The sequence below is a fragment of the Ciconia boyciana genome, chromosome 2, assembly GCF_034638445.1.
Source record: "Ciconia boyciana chromosome 2, ASM3463844v1, whole genome shotgun sequence".
Taxonomy (NCBI): Eukaryota; Metazoa; Chordata; class Aves; order Ciconiiformes; family Ciconiidae; genus Ciconia; species Ciconia boyciana.
Window position 1 is genome coordinate 52014088 of NC_132935.1, and position 26915 is coordinate 52041002.

At 43.4% G+C, this 26915-nt stretch overlaps 1 protein-coding gene across 1 annotated transcript in view; it reads left to right on the forward strand.

Moving 5' to 3' along the window:
- Positions 1 to 2760: 2760 nt before the first annotated feature.
- Positions 2761 to 26915, forward strand: part of ANKRD29 (ankyrin repeat domain 29) — a 34338-nt gene continuing 10183 nt past the window's right edge. The window contains exons 1-6 of the mRNA XM_072852624.1: positions 2761 to 2876; positions 8092 to 8202; positions 9905 to 10003; positions 12353 to 12451; positions 19341 to 19439; positions 23758 to 23856. Coding sequence (XP_072708725.1) covers positions 2856 to 2876; positions 8092 to 8202; positions 9905 to 10003; positions 12353 to 12451; positions 19341 to 19439; positions 23758 to 23856 — 528 coding nt within the window. The 5' untranslated portion in view covers positions 2761 to 2855. The remainder of the gene's footprint in view (positions 2877 to 8091; positions 8203 to 9904; positions 10004 to 12352; positions 12452 to 19340; positions 19440 to 23757; positions 23857 to 26915) is intronic.

The window sequence follows — 26915 nt, forward strand, 5'->3', positions numbered from 1 at the left end:
ATTTGAAATAATCACTGTGATGAAATATTAGGTGGTGGGAATGCAACCTGCTGCCCTGCTGGTGAATTCTGCCAAACAGGTAACAAATCCCAACCAGTTCAAATATCTTGCAATCTTAAATATCCTGCCAAGAATCAAGAACAGGGGAGATGTGGGTAGCGTAACCACATAGCCCTAAAATACAGTATTCCCACTGCTAGTAACAGGCACTGAGTTTGCAAGGCCTCAGGACTGAGGCTTGTCAGACTTGCTCTGTTGACCTCCTCTCAACTTTGTTTTACATGGTTTAGCTCTAACAGCAGTTTATCTAATTGACCAAGCGTCTATGAGTAATTTGTTTTACTTTTGTTTACCTTTGTATAGTACCACTATGGCTTTACTACGCTAACATAACGATGCAGCGCAGAGGAATGCAGACCTGGTGTGACTGAGAAGTGGCGACACAGGGTGCAGGGTACCTGAGCATGGGCATGGGATGATAAGAGGTGGGACACAAGCTTGGGACTGGTGACCCCACAGCTATAAACAACTCGCCAATAGTCAGGTACAAAAATGCAGAGCTGGAGCTGGACAAAACTGGATTTAAGGATAACAAAAGGAACTAAAAAGTAATATCTAACAAACATAAAAGACACCATGTGTACTACGTTTGGTTGTAATGTGGAGCTGTGAAGACCAGTGAAGAAAGAACAAGATGTAAAAGTGTGTTAGCAAACATATAAAATGACCCTATCTGGGTCCTAGAGGGAGGAAAAAGAAGCCATCGACATCAACTCATATTCCCTGCAGCGACCAACTCCAGATGCTGACAGCTCACCGTAACATCCCAAGCCACCACCACCAGAATGAAACCACCAACTTTAGGACCCAGCAGAGCAGGGGAAGGGCGAGGACAATATAAAGAAAAGGAGTAAAAACTAGGAAGTGTGTATAAGTTTTAACGGTAGTATTAGGAATATTGATTTTTTTTCTGCATAGACTTTTTTTCTTTTTCTGCAATAATTATATCTGCTCTAGTAATGATTCTGGGATTAGACTGCTAAGATTCAGTTATACTAATTATAAATTCTTGGTTTTATATATATATGAGGTGTGTTTCCTCTTTGCCCATAAAGAAGATTTTGAGTGTAACAATAGAGAGAGACATGCACCAAAAAAGATAGTTTCTAAATGCTTTCTGGGATAAACTTTCAAAGGGTCACCAAAAAAGAACATACCTTATATATGTATTTCTGTATTCAACAGTTCTGACAAATTATTGCACCTGAATATGAAAACAGCAAAATCACAAGAAACCATGTGCAACTGCAAAGAGGTGCAGTTTCAGATTTTGTGGGCAAATTAAGAAAGGCACTTCAAAATTTGTCCCTTGACATCTAAAATAAATACAGACCCAAAAAAACGTGTACTGTGTTAGTCTCCTTTGTTGCCGTTCATCCAGAGAATTCTTTGTTTTTTCTTTGTCTAAATATTTAACATTTTGGCTGACGAATGTGAAAAGATGGGCATGTTATTCACAATAGATTGAATAAATGCAGGGATTTTCCAGGGGTGAGGCAGGGAGTGTGTACAGATTAGTAATATTTTCCTCTGTCAGTGGGCAAGCATCACTGTACAACTGAATCAGAGCAAGGATGACTCTTAACTATGCAATCTACTGAGTTTATTCAGTATTTTTAAGTTTAAGAAAAAATCAGAATGGTCATCCATGTTTGTATGATCTTCTCAGTAATTAAGGTGAGGTTCATACCAGGCCATGCATTCTGAGATGAGCTTATGCTATTAGCAGCTTTCATCTGCTTGCCTACGGTTTGTTTTACTGTATGCACAGATGAATATTGCCTCAGGAAAAAAACCTGCAGAAAATCCTCCAATTGCAGTTTTGTAGAATGAACTATTTGGATCTTAGTGCGAGTATTTTCTCTCAATGCACACGCGTAATTTTCTCATGCATGGGATTTATGTGTGCACATCAAAAGAAGAAAATCCCTAAGGGCTCAGTTTAAACCAACAATAGCAAAGAAATTTGGGAATCTCCCACCGGAGCATGCCCTGTTTTGCTTACTTTATATCGCACAGACTTTGAAAGAAATCTGCGGCAGCCAGGCGAAACAGGACATGCATTGGCTTTATGGTTGCTCATTTTTAAAGGCTTAAAATTAAGCCCTTAAGAATTTACTGTCTTCCTAATGACAGCGCATCACCCACGGGAGATAGTGTTGGTGACAGCTGGATACGTGCAAGGTGAGGGAACGCTCACCCTCACATGCTTGTGCGGCTGCAGCGTGGGTATACTCACAACGATACCTTTTGACAGTTTTTTCCTAGATAGGAAGGGAAAAGGCTGTGAAACGCAAAAGAGCTGCCATGGGGGTGGCATTAGCTCCGTGAGGAGACCCGGGCTGGGGTGGGGGTGCCTGGGTTTCAGACCATTTCAGTGCTATTTCGGAGCGGCGGGGGCCCGATCTATAGGTCTGAACAGTATGGGGCTGAGCAGTGTGGGTTCCCCCCGTGGGGTCTTGCTTTTGGGATGATGCTGCTGGAGCGGGGGGTGCGGGTGGCTGCGGGGGAGCCGTGCCCACCGATTAATAATAACACCACCACTAATGATAATAACAATAACAACCCTAACGCTGCCCTCCCCGCAAAAAAAACAAAAAAAACCAAAAAACCCCCACCACCTTTAAAGAGGAATAACAGCCAGAAACTCGTGAGCATAAAGGCATGCGGGAGGGAGGCGCCGGCCCCGCGCCGCGCCCCGCCCCGGCCCCGCGCAGCCCCGGGGCGCGGATCGGCGCGGATCGGCGCGGAGCTGCGCGGAGCAGCGCGGAGCAGCGCGGAGGCGGGGCGCTGCGATGTGCAGGATGTCGTTCAAGGTGAGCCGGGCGCCGGGGAGAGGGGCGGGGGGACGCGCCTTTGGCCTCCCGCTTTGTGGTCACCGTGCCGGCAGCCCGGGAAGTGCTCCGTCAGATGCTTGGATTTAGGGATTCTTTTAATTTTTTTTTTTATTTTGTTTTAGGAAAAACAGGGATGGTTTAGGGCGGGAGGAAAGAAAACAGAAGCGTCCTTCCCGGGCTATGGGGTGCCCCGGGAGTGCTGCGGTGGCAGCTGATGGAGCGGATGCTTCCCAGAGCTGACATCCCCAAAGGATGCATGGTTGGCGTTACATAAACTGCAAGCCTCCATGAAGCTTCACGCCGGCTTTAGGGTGGCCGGGCTCAGCACTGCGGGGTTTGGTGCAGTCGGGAGCCTCCTCTTCACTGGTCCGATCATCTCTGCTAGTGCTGGTTGTGTAATTAGTTAGGAGGCAGCACTTATCCGTGCTCTTCGTTTCAGGCTGCGGTGGCCACTGAAGCCAGGCTGGTTTGTTCCCTTTTCTGTCTGTGATTCCTGTCACTTTTTGTACTTCTTCCACCCAAAACCATGCAAGAGCAGTCGTTTTCAAAAGATCACCTGAAATAAGTTTTTTAATCTGAGGGCAGGATTAGTAAAATCAATCGGCAAAGAGGGAAGCAAGCAGCAATTTACTGATGCTAACGGGTAATATTGATGCTAGATGTACATCATCTCCTCAGTTATGCACTTTCTGGATGCTGTGCTTGCCCTTTTTTTATTGATCACCAGCTCTGTGCCAGTCCTTTGCCATGTTGCTTGTGTTGCATTGCTTTATTTGGTGGTGCAGCAGGTGGTTTCCACCTGCAGTTAAAGCCCTGATGTGGCAGGGAGCAGGGTACCTTTGCTGACAGTGCAGCTCAGCCTTACACTGGGTCATTAAATCTCTGTGGTCATCCCCTTTTTGGTCCTGCATTGGTCTGATACCTGGGGGTTTTTTCTTAGTCTCTTCTGGCCCTCCTTTCTGTCTCTGTGAGTTTTTTCCCACCTTCATTTCTCACAAGCATCCACCCTAACGGATGCTAGCCCCACGGTCCTGGTGGTGCCAGCCCCTTCTTGCTTTCTTCTCCTTTTCTGGCCTCCTTGGTTTTTTACCTTGTCCTTCAGGTCTTTTTTCTATTCTGTCCCTATCAGCTCCTTTTCTGTGCCCTATTTCTCACTTTCTACTCCCTCAAGCAGTCCCGTTCAAGGTAGCTTGCTGCCTGCTCCCTCTCCCTCTGGAGAATTGCAGCCCCCATCTCCCTCTGCTTTCTCTCTCTTTTCTGTGTCTTTTTGCTTGGCATCTTTTCTTTCTCTCAGAAGACTGTATACTTACCGTGGATTCCTACTGTCTCTCTTTGCCACTGTCTATTCATGTTTTCCATCTTATTATCCTACTTACACATGAGGTAGCATTCTTCTTTCTTTCTCACTGTCTATACCCATGAATATCCTCTCTTCTTCTACCAGCTTTTGCCTGTCTAAACTTACATTTATATCTTGAATGACCTTTCTTTTTTATCAGGATCCTTCATGTAGGATGTATTGCTATCTAATAAAGTCCTCTAAGTCCCACTAACATTTTCCATTGTACCATGCTTGATCCTGATTTCCAGTTCTTCTTAAAACTTTTTACTCCATTCCTCCTTTCCATTAGGACTGGTTTGGAAACTGAGAAAGAACAGGGAATTTTCTTGTATTTTGACAGTACAAGGAACAAGCTGCCAGGCGAGTGTTCTCTTTCTCCTCTCTCTTCTTTCTCTTTGCCTATTGCCTCTTTCATCTTCAAGACCAGTGTTTAAGAACTGCACTCTTCCTCCTCAGCTGGTACCCCACTGTGACCTGCCTCTTCTCTGCAGACAGCAAGTCAAAGGTAGGGCAGGGAGCAGGAGCTGCTGATCACAGCATTTAAATGATAGTTTTCCCCTCAATATTCCTAAGACAACACATACACATACATCATCACATTTTATTTTTTCTGTATTCCTGCATAGAAATGGTCTTGTCAGATTTATAACATGTATTTTCCTCTAGGCCATCTTTGAATGAATAAGTATTTTTGCTTGATGTCAGTGCAGCATGAATATAATGCCAGCTTTTCACCTTTGGGCTCTTGTAAAAGCATATAAACAATTGAAATGACTAGCACAGCCAGAGTTTGAAATAATGCTTTAGAGATCCTGATGAAGTGGAGGAAATTGTATCCTGAAAGTTGCTGATGCTGGAGCAAATGACATAATGAAACATGTTATTTTCACCAAAGCTATTAGCTAATCACTTTTTCAAACATTATTACGTTCTGTTCCCAGACTGTCAATGCTGAGGATCAACTGTTTACTTTAAGGAGGCTTTAGAAGCAGACTAGCTTTATAATAAGAATGACATGAAAATTGTATCCAGTTATTCTCTTGAAATTCAACATTACCTCTCCCTAAGAAGTATCTGACGAGACAGGACTGAGTTCATAACTCAACAACAGCAGTCAAGGCTTATGTCACATCCTGCAGTTTAAAACCCATTTATTGCTCAAAAATTATTCAATTAATCAGATTATTAATCCCAAAGTAGTGTGTTACATTTTGCCTACCAGTGATGTCAGTATTGCTGATATCGCCTGAAAATGAAGAGCACAGAGGTATAAATCCCTGGTTTGAAAGCAGAAGAGAAATTGCCACATGGTACTCCTCGAGGCTGTCCTTGTAGGGTGCCCAGATCATCTGAATGATTTTGCACATTCCATTCATCTGAGCAGGTAAAATAGCTCAGATTTGTGTTTGCTTTTTTTATCTAATCACTACATGGTTGATGGTCAGAGTGTGCTGTATACTCTACTTTTATACAAGGAATCCCCAGCAACGCAGGGACACGAGGGGAAGTACAAGTACTGATAGCAGTCACTCCAAATTGGGTCAAAAGCACCACCGGGAAAAACCTGATTTCAGGTCCTTGATGCACTGGAGAATTTTTCCATTCCTTGGGTCTGATCCAAAGTATGAGGACAACTTTGCTGGAGAGCTACTGTAGGAATTACAGGGGACAAAAAGAGATAGGAATTTATGACTCACAAGGCTAAAGACTTTGGACTTCTACTTCCAGATTAGGGTAGCACTGGCAACTTAGTTCTCGTCTCTCCTCATGTGAACTGATGAAAGCAGGTAAACAATTCCTGAATATTGATTCCGGTTCCTGCCTACCTGATTGATGAAGGAAGGCGCTGTTGTATGGTAGGCATAATAAAATGCAGTTACATTGCTACTGTGCCCTCATAGTGAAAACCGGGCTGGATTAAATAAATCTTTCCATGTATGGATATATTGCCATACCCCAAAGCTTTCTAAAACTTTAAGGGATAGAGTGAGACAATAAAAGGTAAGGAATTTGATTTCCCATTCTGTAAGGTGTAAATATCATTCTTTTGCAATAGCTTCCCACTGAATATCATAATAATAAAGACAATAAGACACTATTCCTAACTACCAGCTCTATAAATAAGTATCGGCCTAATAAATCAGAGCAAAAAGGGCAACCTGGGCCACTGTGTGTGTAGGTCAATTGTTTGCATTTACATAAGATGTTAGTGGTTGTAAGGGTAAAGATAGGAAAACACTACTGCATTGCCTGCAAGGAGGGTATAAACTGCTAGCTCTACTTTGATCAACATTATCTACAGATTCACCAGGGGAAGTGTATTAGCTGTAAAAAGAAGATCAGAAGTTAGCCTATTGTGCTTGCTAAATTTTTCGGACTCCTGCCCCTATGTGTGCTGCTACAAGAAATAATTGCTATCAATTTATAGGAAGTGTCTTATAATTTATTGAATGGCTGAAACTTCTCTTGTCTCAAACAGCTGCCAATTTTCCAACCTATGAATATTAAAAATGCAACCCATGGAAAGTGCTCAGTGCGATGGATCTTTGATAGATTCACACAGTATTGGTCTTGTGTCTGCTGGTTTCTGTGAGGTTTATTACTTGCGTGTCAGTGAAGGGAGCAATTTAAACTCTGCTCTATGTGTGCATTTTAAGTATCAACCATAAAACCATTCAATCCTGGTTCTCCACCGCATTACACGTGCGCATTGACATTCAGACATGGAGAAGTGTGTATTACATTTTCTGAAGCAGAATGATTGAATTTTGTATCCACTCTGCACTCTCTTTGGGTTATCTCGAAGGCAGGATTCACTGGAGAGCAAGGCCCCCGGGTATTTTTGACACTGTTTTGGTCTAAGATGACTATCAGTGAAACGATGCTTTACTGAACTGTTGGTGGTTTGGGGCCTTATTAAAAACTCAGCAGCATGAGCCTGCTCTAGGATACATACCGTTGCCATCACAGCGTAGTTTCTCATCCGCACTTCATCCACCGCAGTGCTTACCTGTCAGGGCAGCATTTTGGCAGGTGCCTGCATGGATCAGATAAAGAGGTCAGGAGCAAAGTCTGTGCTTTTTCTGCTGTCCTCCTCCTATGCTGGGCAGTGATAATTTGCTCCTACCCAAGAAAAGTCACACTGTGGCATTGTTTCTAGGACTAAGAAAGCCTCAGAAGAGTATTATATTACTACCAATTTGTTTAACAGTGGCCTGTGTTATCTGGATTTCAGAGTTTCCCAATTTTACCTTACATACTGCCTTGCATACTAGTAAATGAATCCATAAATCTATAGACAGCAAGATTTTAGCCTTTTTTGTCTAGCATCACTCAGGAGATATCTCATGTGCCCACATTTACAGGGTGTTAATTCCAGGGAGGAGGCAGACCAAACAGTATGGGAGATGCATAAGCAATACTTTTCCTGTATGGGGACTTTATATGCAGAAAAGAAGGAGAGGGCAGAGAGCTAACCTGAAACCCAGGAGGATGTCCTGCAGCAGGACAAGTCAGAAGGATGATTCAGCCTCTCTGACTGTGCCCAGCCCCACCACAGAGGCACACAATACAGGTACCAGTTAGCACGTTGTTTTCTGTGATGTTTCCCTGTGGATCTGGACTAGCATTGTCGTCTCTCATTACAGAGCAAGCTAAGAGACATAGGCTGCCATGGACACAGGGAAGACCTGAAACAACATCAGGTAGCACAGGGAGCCTGATCTCTTTAATTGCACAAAGAACAGCACACTAAGCTGAAACTTGCCTGGCTTGAATGCAGAATTTGCATGTGTGTGTTTGTCCAATGTATCTTCCAAAGTGTTTTATTTCTGCCTTTTTTTTTTTCACCAGAAAGAAACACCACTCGCCAATGCTGCGTTTTGGGCTGCGAGAAAAGGAAACCTGGCTCTCCTCCAGCTGCTGCTGAACAGTGGGCGAGTAGATGTGGACTGCAAAGACAGTGTATGCGCACAATGCACCTACACCCACAGCACTGATTTTGCATCGCTTTCCATAGCCCACTGTGCCGAGGGCGTAGCAGGGATCTAACATGAGACATTTGAGAGTCCTATGGCACTTAGGGATGATTTAAAACCTTCTCTTGTCAGGAAGCAAGTTTGAAACTCAGGATGAAATAGCGTGATGATTTACGTCAGTGGCAAGGGGTTAGGAATTTGCCACCACTCAAAAATGTGTCTTACACAGTTATTTGTGGCGCTGACATTAAAAACACAGATCCTAGCACCTCGGGCTTCTCTTTGCAAGAAAATGTCATTGTAGTAATAGATCACGGTGAAGAGTCAACTCAACCGAGCCCAGGTAGCAATGATTCTGTCAGCTAGCAGAGCTCCTCATAATTAGTTTTTTTAAAAAATAACCCTGGATCACAGTTTCCATGTAGGCAATGTAGAAGTTTGCATTTGATGTGCAGCTGTTCCCGCCCTGTGTGGCATGCAGTGTCCCACACCCAGCGGTGCCATCAGAACTGCTGGCCTCCTAACTTCTTCCTCCCCCCACCCCAGTATCTCCTGGACTTAGCACCGACATGAAGGCACAGTACCATTTCCAAGCAAAGAGGAGCCCAGATACATGACAGAAAGATTTCACGGGGATTTCCTTACTGTAATTTGCATGGGTTGAAATTAGTTTTGAGATTAGAAAGGGGTTGAAAACACAGATAATGGGTATGTCTTGCTATTCTGCCTACAATATATGGAGAGATACTTGACTGTACTAAGCTATGGCAAAGAGCAGGGGAAAACCAAGGTTGAGAAGTTCCCAGGTTTCTTTCGTTTGGCATTGGGACTGACTTACTGAGGGTCGTGCCTGTGTTGTCCTGGATTAGTGCCCCTTCCAGCCTGAAACATGAACCTGCCACAGCTTCTCTCACTTTGAATACCTTCAAAGTGCAAGAGATTTTCTAAGCCCATTGACTTTAATCTGTCTTTTCATTTTCATTTCATTTTTGCCCTTTAGGCAAGTATTTGTCCTGCAGTACTTCTGGAGCTGATGCTATGACTGTCATTCTGACATGTGGTTTCTGCATATTGTCCATACACCACATACATAACCTAAAGCTTATTTGGTTCACTGGAGCAGTGGCCTTACGGGGTACTGAGGGAACCTGAACACGTAGTTCTGGTGTGGAAAGTTCTCTCGTACAACGTGAAGAGTCACAGAGTGAGTTTGCTCTTGTCGTTTGGGTAGGGAATTAGTATTCAGATCACCTGGACCTTACTCCTGATGATGACTCACAATTAAGTGACTCAGCTAAGTCACTCAGCTCCTGTGTCTAAGGTTATTCTTCTGGAAGTTATGCAAAGATCTTTGGGATTCTCTGATAAAAATGCTGTGTATAAACCAAAAATATTCTTATTTCTCTTTTTGCACTTATTTTGGGACAATAAGGCGAAGTTATGGCATACATATTTGTTGAACGGTCAGGCCTTAGCACTGCAGGCAAGTCTGTAATGTTGTTGCTTTAACACCTGCTAACTGCTCATTTTCAAAGTATTCTTGATCGTAAGCTTCAAATGATAGCAAATTTTTCAATGATCATAAGCTTCCTTCAGCTTTTCAGAAGAGGTGCTGTCTCTTCCAGACAGCCTGATTCATTGCCGGAGGTGTCTGTTGAAGGTACTGACTTGTTTTTCCTTACTCCCAGCTTGGCACAACAGCTCTGATGGTAGCATCTTACTATGGCCACATAGATTGTGTACGGGAATTGGTGTTGCAAGGAGCAGATATCAATCTGCAGAGAGAGGTAGGAGAAGTTCTGCATTCAAAAAGGGATTGAGTAAGTGACCATTGGTTTATTACAAATAATAAAAGTGTTGTCTGTTGTTTTTTGCCAATTGCTTATTTGTCACTTGCTGTGCAGTGCATGTATAAATAGGGTGTGTTCTCCTGAGGACACCAAGGAGTCAGATGTCTGGAGTTTATAATAGAAAATGAGTTGCTAGAGGTACATTTAGAAATAATTCATCAAACATTTCCAGCACATCTGGCTGGTGAGGGGCAGTTAACATCTGAGATGTAACCCCCCAGGGTTACACCATTATTCATCTGCAGTTTTACTTACTGGTACAGTAATTTACAGCTCTCTGGATGGGATAAATGATAAGGACAAGTCCTTTACCTTTTGATTTGCAGAGTCTGGTCATTAAAATGGAGTGGATGCCATTGCTATCCCAGGGATTATTTTGACTCAGTATGCTTTGGAGTTTCTGCTTCTTAGTCTGAGCCAAGTCATCTCTAACCATCACACAGCTTAATCACCCATACCCTTCCCTGCATCTCTGCTTTGCATTCAAGGCATCTCTCGCACCGTGACATGCTTGCTTGTGGAAGGGACAATGTCAGTGGCTGGTTTTGGGAAAGTGCCTTCCCTTCATACTCCGTGCAAATGATTGTAAGGAGTACCTGCAGCCACTCTGGTCTGTGCGCTGGCTACACAGAGAGCAGAATTGTTCTGGGACAACGGCAACTGTACTGGTCCAGAGAGAAGAGCAGTTTAAGGAGGGCATGCAGTAACACGGGATGGCGGCAGGCAGTGCAGGACAGGAGTATGCTCATCACTTTAACAATACAAGCAAATGTTTCTCACTTTCCTTGGTTACCTGGAACTAAAGCATTAATCTCATGCTGACATCTGCAAGTTACTGAGTCAGTGAATGCCATGTTTGATGATATAAGTGTCTTTGCATTTACTGGCCTAAACTTGCTCTAACTGTGACTGTCAGTGTCTTTCAGTGGGGTCCCGTTCCAAAAAGACATGTATTTAAACATGTCCCTTCCCTTAGGTAAACATTGCTTGAAAAGCAGCAACAAAAGGAGAAGTTGAGAACAGTTTTATGGAGCTGCTCTTGAGTATCACTCAGGACATACTGATTCAGCAAGCTGACAAAATGAGAAATGCTGAAATCCTCCAAAATCACTCTGTTGCAGAGAGGAAGCAAACCAGATGAAGTTTAAGCCCTAAAGACCAACGGCACTGTTCTGAAACTAAATCCACATACTCAAACCAGTGTTCTGGTACTCTGAAGTTGTTGTGAAGCTTGGGGAAGTGAGAGCCCCATAAGTGTGTCTGGGAGAGGGGGGCTCTGAAATGGTCTCAAGGGGCCATGTGCTGTTGTAAAGGCTTTTGACACTTGAGTGAATTTCATGTGTAGCTCCCTTTTCCTGCACCTTCTACATGGGATGAGAGAGCCCAAAGTCAGGAAAGCTTGCTTGTCTGTCTCTCTGTCTTTCCTTCCTTCTTTCCTTCCTTCTTTCCTTCCTTCTTTCCTTCCTTCTTTCCTTCCTTCTTTCCTTCCTTCTTTCCTTCCTTCTTTCCTTCCTTCTTTCCTTCCTTCTTTCCTTCCTTCTTTCCTTCCTTCTTTCCTTCCTTCTGTCCAGCCATTACAATCTTACATATTCATTTTTTTGGGTCCTGATTTACTCACATGTCAATGACAGTATTTTATACAAGTAGTATAAAATATGGGGTTTCTGTTCTTCAGTGAGGTTAAGGGAAAGCAGGAGTTGCAGGGCTGGTTATAGTTGCTTGAAGGCCGCTTGGCTGGATGGGGCTCTACTACTGCAAGAGGCAAGGATGACTTACGCCAACAGCAGTCACATTTTGTCAGTGGAGAGTCAAGCAAGGTGGAGCTCTGCTGTACTAAATAACTGCCTCCATGGTCTTTCCACACCCTGATCCAAATCCATCCCATGCTCCTATTTGTCTCAGGTTGTCGTGGCAGGTGGAATAGGGGTTGGTTTCAAATTGTCTGCTCCTCTGTTGTGCAAGACTCTTATTTTCTCACTCTGGGCTTGCTTTCCCTGTCTGGTGACTGGGTAGAAGTGAGTGAATCCTAAGAGGTCTATATTAGAAATGCTGTGCAGAAGCCCCTTGTGAAACTCGGATTTTACTCAAATGTATGATGCTGGACAGATTTCTCAGTGCAATGGGAAGAAAACTGACCTAAGATACCTGGTGTCCTCTGGAGTCCTCAAAATCATTGTGTCTTTCCAGCTGATATTCACCTGATTGTGCTCAATACTTTTTAATTTGAAATGTATGTACTTCAGTCAAGTGTGTTTGGGGTTTTTTTAATCCATTTTTTCCTTACAGTCAGGTGCAACTTCTCTGTTCTTTGCTGCACAGCAAGGCCACAACGATGTTGTGAAGTTTCTCTTTGAATTTGGAGCCTCCACTGAATTTAAGAATAAAGTAAGATAATGGGTCTATGTTTGCATGCTGATACATTCTGACAATCAAGGCTGTTTTTTCCTGTTCACATGAAACATTACATGGCAGCAGGAAGATGATAAAAGGATTTTCTCACTTGAATATTTTCTGAGTAATATGAGTAATGCAACATGTTGTGAAAATATTAATTTGGGACTAGCTTTTACTACCTAGACTTAATGGCATAAGTTGATCAAAGATCAGTCCCTTGGTAGTGATATCAGTCTTTCCTCTTAAGCCATCCTCCAATACAAGAACAAAGGGTCTTTTTGTACATGTTAGATAGGATCCCATTTTAGGTGTATATGTACTTCACTTGCATAGACTGAAATTTCTTCTACATTGGGATGTCTCTGCATACCACCATAGGAGACATAAGAGTATAATGGCTTCGGTCCTCCCTAAATTCCCATTTACCCATCTGTGACAAGAAGATGAAATGCACAGGCAGGTTCTTTTTCAAAATCTTCTTCGAATAGCCAAAAGCACAGATGGCAGAGCCTGGGTCTGGGTCATCACCCCTCATGGGGTGAACAGCATTAAGAACAGCAGTTCATCACTGACAGCAGTACATCAACTCAGTTTCTTGGCCTAAGGCAGTACTAGCACCCCTGCTTTCAGAACCAAAAGCACCAGATTTTCATTAAACATTCTTGCCCTTGACATGCTGGCCACATTTTGGAGCATTCCCATAATCTGGGGAGGACACTTGCCAGTCACTTACCCTGGGATCCATAGCGATGTGTTTGAAGAAGAAGGAATAGTTCTTTACCCCACAGTAACCAATTTTTCAAGATGTTATAGTCTGTGATTTGAATGACTCCCTCAACTCATACCTGCCTTCCAGAGACCCTGGAAATATAGGCTTTAAATACTAAGGGAATTGATGGAACATCAGAGACTCAGCTCCTTATGCTCCAGGGACTAAAAATCCTGAGGTTTTGTGGCCAGAGTCCACACACACCCATACAGTAGGATTCCAGTACCCCAGGGATCTATGCTTGTGGTAAGCAACTCCCTGACCACAGCAGCAATCAGTAAATTTAAAAACATGAATGAAATTGTGGCTGTTTAACACAACATGGAGTGCAGCTGTGGAACTTGATAATGTAGGAGGTTGCAATGTTAAATACAACAGCTGGATTTTAAAGTGCTGGATAATCTCATGTGGGACAGGGTTATTGGGAGAAGCTGCACATTAAAATAAGAATCGCTTCTCAGTCTTTTATTTCAAGGGTTAGCAAGATTCAGAAGGATCATCTTCTCTTGCATTCAGCTGTATAAAGTTGGGCGAGTGAACTTACACTGTTCTTTGAGTCAACTGGCCTATAAAAAGGCCACAAAGCCATGCTGAAGGAGCAAAGGTGTCCCAGGCATAGGAAGAGCCTGGACTACTCACTGCAGCTCAGCGTGCAATTGGGCAGTGTTTTTGCAGAGGGAGGGACAGCAGTGAATGCAGGAAACTTGTAAAGGAGGGAAGACAGAGGCTGAGTACCTTATTCTGTCTAGAGACACAGTTACATCTTCACCAAACCTTTGCACAGCCTGTGAACTAGGAGTTTGTGAAGAGGCCAAGACTTGGCCCAGAAAGTGAACAGCAGGCTTGAAATTGCCTGATTGTCATTGCCATGACAATATATGACCTTTTATGAAGCATGCAAAATATATTGATGTGAGCAACTAGGGCAGATAAAAGAGAGTAAAGATCTAAATGATAAGAAAATATTCCTGCATTCAGCTGCTCCTAATGGCTTCCATCTTTGGACAAATGCAGGTTTGGGCTCTACTGTTGCTCACCTTGAAACTTTGCTCCCAGCCCCCATATTCCTGCCTGCCTCCTCTTCTGAATTCAGACCTGACTTGACCCATGTGCCAGTCCTAAGTATCTTTTAAGCTGCAGGTTGGTCTTCCTCTCCAGGCCACAGTTTTCTGCCACTTCCAGTCAAGCTGATCATAAGACAACACCAGCTCCCACAGCATATAACATGACAAACTGGCGCATGATGTGCATATGAGGCTATTTCTCAGCAGCATCAAATGTGCCTGGCCAAGCACTCTGTCCTTCTCATCACCTCTTCAAGAGGTGTATCAGTCACTTCAGCACTCATGGTATGACACAAGCTATAGTACCTGAAAAGGCTCTTAAAAGCTGAACAAAGGATGGGTGAGTTAGAATTAATCTGTGCAAGATTAAAGTGACGCTGGTTTAAAAGTTGAGGTTAGCTATCATGTCCATGCCCTCTTTGCTGAAAGGATCTGCTCTCTCTGAACAGTAGTATGAGGGCTTTGCTAGTGGAAATTGCCATGTTCATTCTTTCACTCATTCCTTGCTTGGGGACTGCAGTTCTTCTTCTGAAATGAGGATCTAGACACAGGAATCCAAATGCTTACAGCTTCCAGACTGGGCTTTGGCAACCCACTGAAATTTTAGACTGAGGCTGGGTGGGAAACTAACTTTTACTTTGTGCAGCAGCGTGTACCTGAGCAGGAGGCACCACTGAGAACGTACTGCATTGACAGTATGCATCTTCCATTGTCCTGCTAGTGTGTTTTTGTATCAGTTCAATTTTCTGATTTCATAATGTGGGTTTTGTAGCCTGGAATTATTCCATCAAACCATCATTCTGTTAACAGGCAACTAAGATAACGAGCTCCTCCATGCCCCCCAAACCCCAGAAACAATATAGTTGACAAAATATGCCTTTTCAGGTCAGAGATAAGGCATTTTCTGATTAAGGCACTCGGCTGGGAGCAGCACTGGAAAAGATATGGCTGATCTTGGCTGGTTTTAAAGGGCACTGCAAATGTAATCAATTTGCAGAGAACTTTCTATTATAAATGAAGATGTGGAATTGAAATAAGAAAACAAATTGAATGTAACCTAGAAACAGAGACTTTAAAGCAAGGAAATACAAAGCCCAACATCTTTCTCATGTACCTCTCTGTAAATTGTCATTACTGCATTTGTTACTCATATACAAGAGTGATGGAGAACTATCTTAATATAGGCATTCAATTCTTGTTACCCCTTGTATCATTAGAGTTGATCTTCACTACAGGAGGCAAAGCAAACGTGTTCTAAAACAGTGTAATAAAGTAATTAGCAATAATTTCTGGTGTTGTAAAGAGAATAAATAGTACTATTGAAAGTTATTATGTATATATTATAAAATACATATTATTCAATAATGTTATTCTGCATCATCCCAGCCTGACATCCCTAGAAGTATGCATCATAAAATGAAACATGTCCTCTTTTCTTACTCTGAGACATGTTATGAGCATGTGGGTTCTTAAAAGGGTTTGCACGGTAGCATATTTTCTGAGCAATGCTGCAGGTTGAACGGTATGTCAGAGGCTATTTTTCAGCAGGTAGTGATTGCAGAAGATTAGTTCCCCTCCCTTGTAGCATATTTCAGAGGTGATAAAGCACCATATAATTCAAAGCTGCTTTCAGGCAATGATGACAGAGGTGAAGGAAGAGGTAGGCAAATAGAGAGGTCTACACCAGATAGCGTGGTCTTATCAGGTGCTGCAGTTCCAAGTGCTTACACAGGAGATTGGCAGCTGCTGTGTGTGCCACCGGTAGGGAGGACAGACTGTGTGGGGATAAGAAAAAAAGTTTCAGAGGAAGAATTGCAGAGGTAGCTGAGAGGACTAGCTCCTATCTGTGTTCTTGGTGTGCTGGAAGGGTTTGCAGTGAAGGATTAATAGAAGCTTCATTGTGTCAGGAAAACAGGATATGAGCAAGAAATAAACCCAAGACCATGTGCCTTCTCTGTACCGCTGGCCTCCCGCCCACCAGGGAAGGGCGATTGCCCTCGAAGTGCCTCTGTGGTTGCTCACGTGTCCCTGCTCCCACTTGCTGCCCTGCTCAGAGTTTCCAAGAGGCTTGCCAGTACCAAAGATGCTGCGTCAGCTTTTTACTCATCTCAGCTGAAGCCAAAAAGGAAAGAAAAGAGGGAATCACATGGCTGAAAAGGATTTTAAAACTCTGTCATTTACTTCTTTCCCCGCCCCCCCCCCCCCCCCCCGTAACTCATCTGCCTTCCCAATAGCCTTTAAAACATTGGGGTCTCCAGCTAGAACTTGCTGGAGGAAAGGCTCTTGTGCTGGCAAAAAGGGAAGAAAGTGTAAGAGAAAGCAAGATGGAAGCTCAATAGGGGTGGGAGGGGGCTGAGTTTTTCTCCTCCTAAGAAACCATGGACCTTCACACTGTTTGACAATTCCTCAATTTAACTGCGTGCTGTCTTACCACATGGTCTTTTCAGTGAAAAAGATTTCTGGACCCAGCTTCCCTTTTTTTACAGCAAGACTTTTCTCTTTATCAGAGCATTCAAATGAATCTCAGTCTCCTCTTTTGAACGTATTCAGCTTTGCAGGAGTCACAGCAGAGCAGGTCTTAGAGACCAGTTGTCTTCCTGATCAAGGACCAAACTTTTGAGCCAAGGAGTTTGTTACCCAATTCTCTCAGTAAATATTTGATTCAGGGTGGGCAGCTAGAACTGGGGACTACCAAATGCTTTTTTCTGATGCCTGGACTCTGATCAGGGTGATCTAGGAAACCTGGTCACTCTAGTCTGAAAGATCTAAATGGTATCTTTTGGAAATGTGTTATTCTTTCAAAAAATGTATCTGTCTAAAACTGTTCACTGGATTCAGCCAGACACTTCGTCAGGATCCCCATTTTGAGACACTTAGACATACCCTGCGAGAAGTGTCTCCCTTCGTAAACCTCAAGCTGTGACATCTCCCAAGGTAGGATCACACAGTCAGACTCCAAGTGTTGGGCTTCAGCTCTGTTGTGCTAACTGCGGTTAGCTTTGCAGGCCTGCCTTTTACTTGGGACCTCTCATTTGGTTCCCTCCAGAAATTATGTTAATAGCCAAACAATCTTCTTAACATACCAGGAGTTTGTTGAGAACACAAGAATTTTAGAAAACAAAAAACAGACCATAAAGCAATAAACAAACTATACCCATATGCAGCTAACTGAGCATGTCCATTTACCCTCCACACAGGGAACCTCAATATTTTTAAGCTTCCTAAAACTCGTCCTTCCCTGCCTCTCCACAGAGGACCTCCAATCTGGATAGCACAGTTTCTCTTCTTAACTCACTAACCTTTCTCTCTCCATTTCGTTCAGGGAAAGAGTCTTTAAAAATGTCTCTTTTTTGTTTGTAGCCCTTTGATCTGGTAACTCACTATTCGAGCAAAGTGGCTTTCACCTGGCTGGAGACAGGAAATAGTTTTCATGAAGCTATTAGCTTTTGCCATTGTCTCTTAAGTGTGTATGAGGTGTTTTTTAATCCAGGAACCATTGCTTTTGTGTTTTGTTCCAGCAGTTCCTATTAAATTAGGGTTGTTTAATTTGACAGGAAGGTCTAATGACTCATTGCAGCTATAGAGTAACGTAACTCCACTGACCTGATTACACACTATATTTACTCACATAATCCAGAATTAATATGCAATTCTTAGATTGTCACATAACAGCTTCACATCTGTGACTTTGCTGACACTCAACCCTTGTTTGCTTTTCAATGTCGGAGGGAGGAAGGGTGAATATGAGGTTTTGAGAGTAGCTATAGACAGTGCCTGTGGGTTAGTTCAGTCATGTAAGAGCTTGAGATTTCATGAGGTTATTATAGGCATGAAATAGCACCACAGATTAATAAATTTGATTGGCACTTCCCATTATAAAAGATCCATTTGGCATTCAAGCTGTAACTTCTCTTGTGGATATTTGTCTGTGTGGAAAATTTCAGACAAAACTTTGGAGCTGTTTCAGAGAACAAGGCTAAGGGAAAACACAATCTTTTGCCCACATTAATAACAGCTCTAGAAACCATTTATCTGAAATACTTTAGATAGCTTATCTTGTGGAGGAGGGGCTTGAGACTGGGAGAAGGCAGGGAAGGAGAGAGAAGACCTCTGGTGTGGATGACTTGGGGTGTGCATCATCCTTGCACAATGGCATGGTGCTATCCCAGGCAGAAGATAAGAACTTCCTCTCCGTATCAGTGTCAGAAATAATGGTCATTTTTGAGTGGGGCACAGTGCACTTAAGATGGCAAGACCCACATTTGCTATCGCAGTTGTTTCAGCTGGCTTGGAGTCAATTGCCAGTGACACTGAGGTGTTTCCTGTCTCAGACGGCTCCCAGGGGAGCATCTCTACAAGCAGGATTTGATGCATGTGCCTAGGTCTCCCTTTAGTGGTGGTGTGCAGCAACTATAACTGCCTGGGATTGATCCTACCTGCACGGATCACTTCTTCAGCAGAAGTAACGGGGCTTTCACTGATGGTCATGGGTTTGGTCTGATTCACACTTCCACAGTTAGCTAGCATGCTTTAAAATGCATTCTCCCTACTCTTCTTCAAGCCAGCAATCAACAGGTGAGAGGCAGGACATGACAGGGCATGAGGTTCTGGCCAAAGAAGAGTAGATGATCAGCAGGCTTTGGAGCAGGGGGAAGGTGTGCTGTCCTTCAATAGGTGGAAAAGCTTGGCAGGGGTGGGGGATTTGGCTGTAAAGGGAAGAGACATGGAGGAGCTTAGAGTTGTGAAGGGAACAAAGCTTCTAGTCGGAAGGCAGAAGACAAGGAAGAAAAAGCAGAATTTTCTTCATTCCTGTCCCTCACTAAAAAAACCTCAGGAGAAAAATGTTTATAGTGACAGAGCCAAGTTTAAAGATTTATGCGGCAAGACTTGGTATTAAAATTATGAAAGATTCAGTAGCTAGTCAGTACAGAACTGCTGTGAGCCAAATTCTGAAAAGCCTTAAAATTTGCTTTTTTTTTTAAATGGTGATGTTCAGTCCAGCACCTGCCCTGTCACCTGACTGTACCCATTCTTTGCTTTTTCACAGGATGGAGGTACTGCTCTTCTAGCTGCTTGTCAGTACGGGCATGCAAAAGTAGTGGAAACTCTGTTGAAGCACGGTGCCAACATTCACGATCAACTTTATGTGAGTTATTTGACACAGATAATATTGACAACACTGGTGGTGGAAAAAATGTGCTGTTGGTTGGACAACAGTGGATACTCTGGCTCCAGCACAGAGAAGCATTTGCCAAACGTTGTGGTTTTATAGTACTCTGCTCTTCTAAGATGTGAATTTTGTTAACTGTCTGGTTTTCATGATCCTGGGAGGAGTAGCACAAAATCAGAAAAGATGTTTTGGCTGCCTTTTGGTTCATTATCTGTATGAAGGATATGTACCAAATCTGGATCAGATTTGTGCTACCCATTAGCTTTGAACAAAAGACCATGTCATGTTCTACCATGCTTTGCATTGCAGAAAGAAGAGTGAATAGCTATAAAGCCCCTGAGGTACTAGAGAATCAGTTTATCAGTTTTCTGCCGAAACAGTAGTAAAAGTTTAAATCTTTAAATATCTTCAAAATATGTTTTTAAAATACTAGTTAAAATTATGTTATTTGGTATTTGTGCATCTCTAGCTTGTCAGTGTTTGGGGCAAAGAATGGTTAAAATGGCTGAACTGACGTTGTTTAGTTGACTTTTCAGAAAGCTGGATTGAGCCAATGAAGCACTGGATTTAATTTACTCCAACAGAGACACAAATAAGTTGAGCTTTTCAGCATTCAACAGAAATGAGCGGCAGATTTTCCCCTCCACTTCCCACCACTCTTTCCTACCCCAGGGCACTCAAGACTGACAAAGAGGAAGTTGTTCCCCAGGGATATACAAGTTTTTTTCAGGCATTTCCATGGGCTTTGGATCTGCAGGATGCTGTTGCACTCTCAGCTCCCACAAGCGTGCACGGGAGCCGAGGGCTGGTGACTGCAGAAGCCACCAGTGCACTGGGGGCTGTGCACTGGTCCCACAGGGGATCCCCACCTCTGTGCTGCCCACACCCTGGATTTATAAAGAAGGGTGTTCCACCCTTGCTGCTGTGCAAATAGCAATTGCCTTTCTAATCTGAGGGCAGTGATTCATACCTCTGCACGGTAATCCCAGGGATTACCACTCAGTTTAAAAATAGCCATGCTGCCACACCTGCAGACACTTACCCAGAAGCGAAGGCAGTAAAATAACTTCCTTGTTGTCTCTCCTGGAAATGAGCAATGTTTGCAATTGGATTTAGAGATGTATTTTTATTGCTCACAGCCATTGGGCAAAACCAGTCAGACACAGCTGCTTAATACAATAAGAACATAATCTCTTGAAAACGAGCATTAGCCTGGCTCCTTTTGTGGGATCTTGCCAAGCTGCTTTTGCAAAGAGGTATCTGGCTGGCAGTTTCACTGGCAGGTGGCCAAATGAGCAGGATTTTGAGCATGCATTTGGGTAGTCCTCCCAAAACCATCAAGATAGATGTTTTAACCTTAAATTGGCTCACATGAGGGGTAGAGGAGAAGAAAAGAGAATACCCTAACTAAACAGTATTTCTTGCAGAAATATCTTATAGCCTCAAAACAGCTTTCTCATTACAGCATCAATTCAAACCAAGTACAAAAACCTAATAATTAATTTTTAAAATGGTTGGATGATAGGGAACCCAAGGTGCTCTATCTCGATTGATGCTATAATAAAGAGCTCTTTTACTATTACACAACCTTGTTTACTTTCTAAATGGAAGTGTTCTTACTACCCCTGTCTCTGGAAAGGTACCCTGCAAAGGACCTGATCCCATCACCCTATTTCATGTACTCGTATAGCAACCAGAGAAAACAGCCCCTCAGAGGGCCTAGGGGTATGCATTTGTAGTGCCAGCAGACACCTCTCTTGTTTACCAGGACATTTGTCTTGAAATCAAGGTCAAACATTCTCAATTCAGTCCCTGGGGCACTATATTCAGCTCATGTTTCACTAAGTCTGTGCTGAGTTTTGCAGGAAGAGGAGTAGCTAAGCAGTATCTCTCGGCAGACAACGGCATTCGGTCCCAACATAGTGGTATGCCAACAAGGTCAACAACAGGCTTTCACTAAAATGCCCTGCATTTTGTAATAAGCATATGCATAAATTGGCTGGAAGATGTGTACTTGTACATCTGAGATGCGGTGAAGGGGTTCATTCATGTCTCTATTTAAATGAAAAGAGTCTCACCTCCTGGGAAAACTTGCCCTAGCACGCTCTGTGCTGAGCACTGTGGATACAGGATGGGTAAACACCTGTCCCAGCCTCAGTGCAGGTTTCCACTTCCAGTTGGTTGGATGGATTCTAATGCTATTTGAAATGTTTTTTATCAAAAAAACTTAATTAAATATTACTTTTAAACTTTTTTCCTAAGGAAAAAGCTTCTGTGAAGCCAAATGCCGAGAACATCTCCACATGAAAGACATGCTAAGGAAAAAAATCCCGTATTTGTTCATTTCTTTCACATGCTTTTTGCAGGAAAATGCTGCTTTCACAGAATCACAGAATCACAGAATCGTATAGGTTGGAAAAGGCCTTTAAGATCATTGAGTCCAACCATAAACCTAACACTACCAAGACCACCACTAAACCATGTCCCTAAGTACCTCATCCAAACGTCTTTTAAATACTTCCAGCGATGGCAACTCAACCACTTCCGTGGGCAGCCTGTTCCAATGCTTGACAACCCTTTCGGTGAAGTAAAATTTCCTAATATCCAGTCTAAACCTCCCCTGGTGCAACTTGAGGCTATTTCCTCTCGTCCTATCATTTGTTATTTGGGAGAAGAGACCGACCCCCACCTCTCTACAACCTCCTGTCAGGTAGTTGTAGAGAGCGATAAGGTCTCCCCTCAGTCTCCTTTTCTCCAGGCTAAACAACCCCGGTTCCCTCAGCCGCTCCTCATAAGACTTGTGCTCCAGACCCTTCACCAGCTTCATTGCCCTTCTCTGGACATGCCCCAGCACCTCCATGTCTCTCTTGTAGTGAGGGGCCCAAAACTGAACACAGCATTCGAGGTGTGGCCTCACCAGTGCCGAGTACAGGGGCACGATCACTTCCCTAGTCCTGCTGGCCACGCTATTTTTGATACAAGCCAGGATGCCATTGGCTGCCTTGGCCACCTGGGCACACTGCTGGCTCATACTCAGCCAGCTGTCAACCAACACCCCCAGGACCTTTTCTGCCAGGCAGCTTACCAGCCACTCTTCCCCAAGCCTGTAGCGTGGCAGGGGGTTGCTGTGGCCCAAGTGCAGGACCCACCACTTGGCCTTGTTGAACCCCATACAATTGGCCCCAGCCCATGGATCCAGCCTGTCCAGGTCCCTCTGCAGAGCCTTCCTACCCTCAAGCAGATCAACACTCCCACACAACTTGGTGTCATCTGCAAACTTACTGAGGGTGCACTTGATCCCCTCATCCAGATGATTGATAAAGGTATTAAACAGAACTGGCCCCAACACAGAGCCCTGGGGAACACCGCTTGTGACCGGCTGCCAACTGGAGTAAACTCCATTCACCACCACTCTTTGGGCCCGGCCATCCAGCCAGTTTTTTACCCAGCAAAGAGTACACCCATCCAAGCCATGAGCAGCCAGTTTCTCCAGGAGAATGCTGTGGGAAACCATGTCAAAGGCTTTACTAAAGTCTAGATAGACAACATCCACAGCCTTCCCCTCATCCATTAGGCGGGTCACCTTGTCATAGAAGGAGATCAGGTTGGTCAAGCAGGACCTGCCTTTCCTAAACCGATGCTGGCTGGGCCTGATCCCTTGGTTATCCTAAAAAAATTTTTAAACTGGTTTCTGATAGGACTATGAGACACTCTGTCTTGCACGTGCTATTTTTAAATTATTATATTACAGGTGAAGTCTCTTCTACAAGATGTGCCAGAGCAGTAGCATGGTAGTTGCTGGGGTGGCACAGCAGTATGGCACAGTACTTACTCCTTCAGCCTAAAGGGCAGACTTCAATGCTGGAGCCTCCAGTTCTGCAAAGTACTTGAACATGTTTTCACTATGTGTGTCTATGTAGCAGAACACTTCTGCATGAACATATAAAAGCTAGATGTACCAAAATAAATATATTTTGCTATATAGGAATGGATTTCTTGTTACGTAGATCAATGCTTCAATGAACTAGACTCTTAGTATTCCAGACCCGGGTTTTAATGCTCGGTTTGGTACCTGATGGGAGCCAGTATTTGTGCATGCTGAATGAAAATGTTACCATAGTTTGTTATGAACTAGACTTCGGATTTTGGTAATTATTTCTTGAGCTTGGTTATATATGTGCTGTTACACTGCATAATGGCTTAAGAAGGAGAACTTGATTCAGTTTGATTTGGTTTTGTATGGAAAAAACGGCATCATTTCAACACAGTGTAACCTGGATGTATTCGTTCTTAGGATGGAGCTTCTGCAATTTTCCTGGCAGCACAAGGAGGCTATCTGGATGTCATCCGATTGCTGCTTTCTTCAGGAGCAAAAGTTAACCAGCCACGGCAGGTAAGCTTAACACTTCAGAGAAGAGCTGGGGTCTAATTACTAAATTTTACAGTTATGAAAAATTAACACTGGATTAGAGAGATTTCATAGATGTTAAACTGAGGGATACGTAAGCATACATGATGTAGAGAGACATATATAAAGGCTCCCTTGGTTTCCAAAAAAGGGTTTCTTAACTACTTAGATGTTTCTTGACTTTAAAATCAGTGCTTAAACAGCACATTTAGATGCTGCTTTGAATAGCCAGATGTGGGAATTGCACAGCTAGCTGTACTCCCAGCACCTAAAAATGTCTGGTTAGAGACAGGGCTTCCCAGGAATCTTTGCCTGCTTTGAGAGAGCCTCCCCTGTGGTCCGCTGAAACCCTGCAGGCAATGTAGCTGTCCCGGGTCTTCACTGCACATTTTAAATTGATGGGATAAGGTCTCGTCCTTGCAATCAGTCATGTATGGCTGCCAGGTGGCTGTGATCACTGACTGCAGCAAGTAAAAAATCAGCAGGCAGGAGCAAATGAACGTGAAAACTCTAATAAAGAGTGGACAACGTGGCATGTGACAAGCTTTGCCAGGTATTTTCAGTATTTCCTTTCATCTACACCAAAAAGCTGGACAAATCATAGCCTGGCAGCAGAGGTTGATCTATATGACTTCTGCTGCATCTGTAGGTCTGCATAGCCTCCCTGCTACTCCTGTAGTGTAAGGAAACTGGATTAGCATTTTATGTGCCCAAACTAAAGTCATTTTCCTGCTGCCTCTTCCCCCACCTTTCCAGCACCAGAGCTATGCTGGCAGCTACTCCCTGGACTGATGCTTTAGTTGCTCCTAGGCTACCTCCACACTGTCTGCCAAGATCAAAATCAAGAAATATTGTTAAAAGCTCTTAACTAATGCAGTCTAAAAGATCAATGTAGAAGGATAGACCAAGGTATGCATTAATGCCTTTTGAGTCGGTCAAAATAAAGTTAGGGAGCCTTAGATTTATCTCCACCATGTTGCCATAAAAACTGCATTCTACTAACCATAATTACAATGCCCCAGCTAATTCTTTCTGACAATATTTTTTTAGCTCTCTAATCCAATTTCTACAACACAATGTTTCATGAGGCATTTTAAAATCTTAGTTGAGGCAAAGACTTGACTCTGTGTGAATGTTCCTCCTGGCTCTGTTTCATATCCTTCAATTCGGGCTTACTTTGCTTCAGGGTACCTCCGATCCCTGCTAAGATTATGCCTGGATAAGTGTATGGCATTTGTATTTGGGCTCACTGTAACCTGAAACATTTCCTTAACAAATGGAACATTTTTACTGTTTAATTAGTAAAGTAATGGTTGGATGGACTTCAGTCTCTTTCTTACTAACAAATTTGTACTTTGTTCGAAGGCGGCATGTTGGTCATGAGGAATGTAGTTCTAGATGGGGCAGTTTCAATGCCAGATGACTCCCACTGTCAGTTACAAACTACACTGCTCTCACTGCTGTAGGAAACTTTTGTAAGCAATGTAACATCGAATACAGGGCTGGCCACAGCTGCAGAGCGCCAGGTGTGAGTTCATGCTTCCCCTTCCTCATGGTGTCCAGGTTTTCCTCTCTACCTTGTGAATTTGTGGGCTTAATTCATCTGCCCGAGCATGTGCATCTGCCCTGTATGTCTTCTGCTGCTGCTGCAGTGGGTACCAGTTCCCCTTTGGTCTCGTGCCCCATCTCCCAGTCCCACAGAGTGCTCCTGACACCATAGAGCATCTCAGATGGCACTGACTGTCCATGTGCAGGCCCTTCAGCTCAGCTCTCACAAGACTGAATAGCAAAGCTTCCTGGCAAGTTTCTTCCCTGGCAATGTCATTTCTCTTGGTTTTTAGCTGCCTTCTGTTCTTTCTGGCATTGCGGAGCCAAGCAGGAATTCTTTTGTCATCTTTTTGTCTAGACAGAACTGGAGGCAGTGTCTGAAGCCTGGTGCAGGAGGTGTTTCTTTGCTTCTCCAACTCAAAAACAAAGCAAGAAGATTATTTGCCAATGAATTTTACACTCTGTTTTGGCAGCCTGTGTCCCAGCAGGCTTTAGTCTGACTGGCTAAGCAGATTCAAAATACTCTGAAAATTAATGTTTTTTTCTTAACACATCATATGCAATTACACATATATGTAAGCCAGTAAACCTATATAGGGTGTAGACTTCAGACAAGCGAGCAATTTTTTATTAGCAAGAATTCAGCTGGTGTAGTGGTGCGAGTGGACTGATGGGCAGAAGAGTGGAGGAGATGAGACTGAGTAGCCTGAGAACAGGAGCTCTCTGTCCCTGGAAGTCCCTACTGGGGATTCGAGGGGCATTTCACCTCCCACCCTAATGTGGCCCTTGCTAAAACTCCAAGCCACAAGCAAACGCTGAGATTCAAAGCCGCAAAGCAAAGTCAGTAGTTAATGGGTAAGAGAAACAGCATCAGAAATTTCGGTCAGAGTATGTTTGGAGCTGCTGGCTGCTGGATATAACGAGACGTAGTCCATATATATTAGCTTGTAATCAAATAAAGAAATAAGCATAGCTTAAAAACATATGGGGTATTTAACAGTGTTCTAGGAATGTAATGGTCTGCAGTTTGCTGTGTGCGCAGAGGGACAAGGACAGGAAAGTAGTTTTTGAACTGCGTCTTTCCCTGTTCTTTCTGCCTGACTCATCTCCAAGCCCTAACATCTGTTTACACAGGAATTCTCATGTGGCCTCTTAGTACAACGTAGTATCTCTTTTGCACCATACACCAACATGAAAATGGACAGAAATCTCATCTGCTCCATATAAATCTTATACATGTTTGCATAAACCTGCCTGTTAGATGCTGTTTGCTTCAGAGAGAGAAGCTGACAATAGTCAATGGGAGCCCACCATCGACTTAATCATCTTTCTTCTCTTCGGGCTAAGTCCTCCAAAACAGTCACTCTTTCTCACAATGTAATTTTGCCTCTAGCCTATAACTGAGGATGATGTCTAACAGCAATACTATTAAGGACAGTTAACGGTAACAGTGATGTTGCCCAACACTTGTATTTCCTTCTGCTCCTTTTAATTTA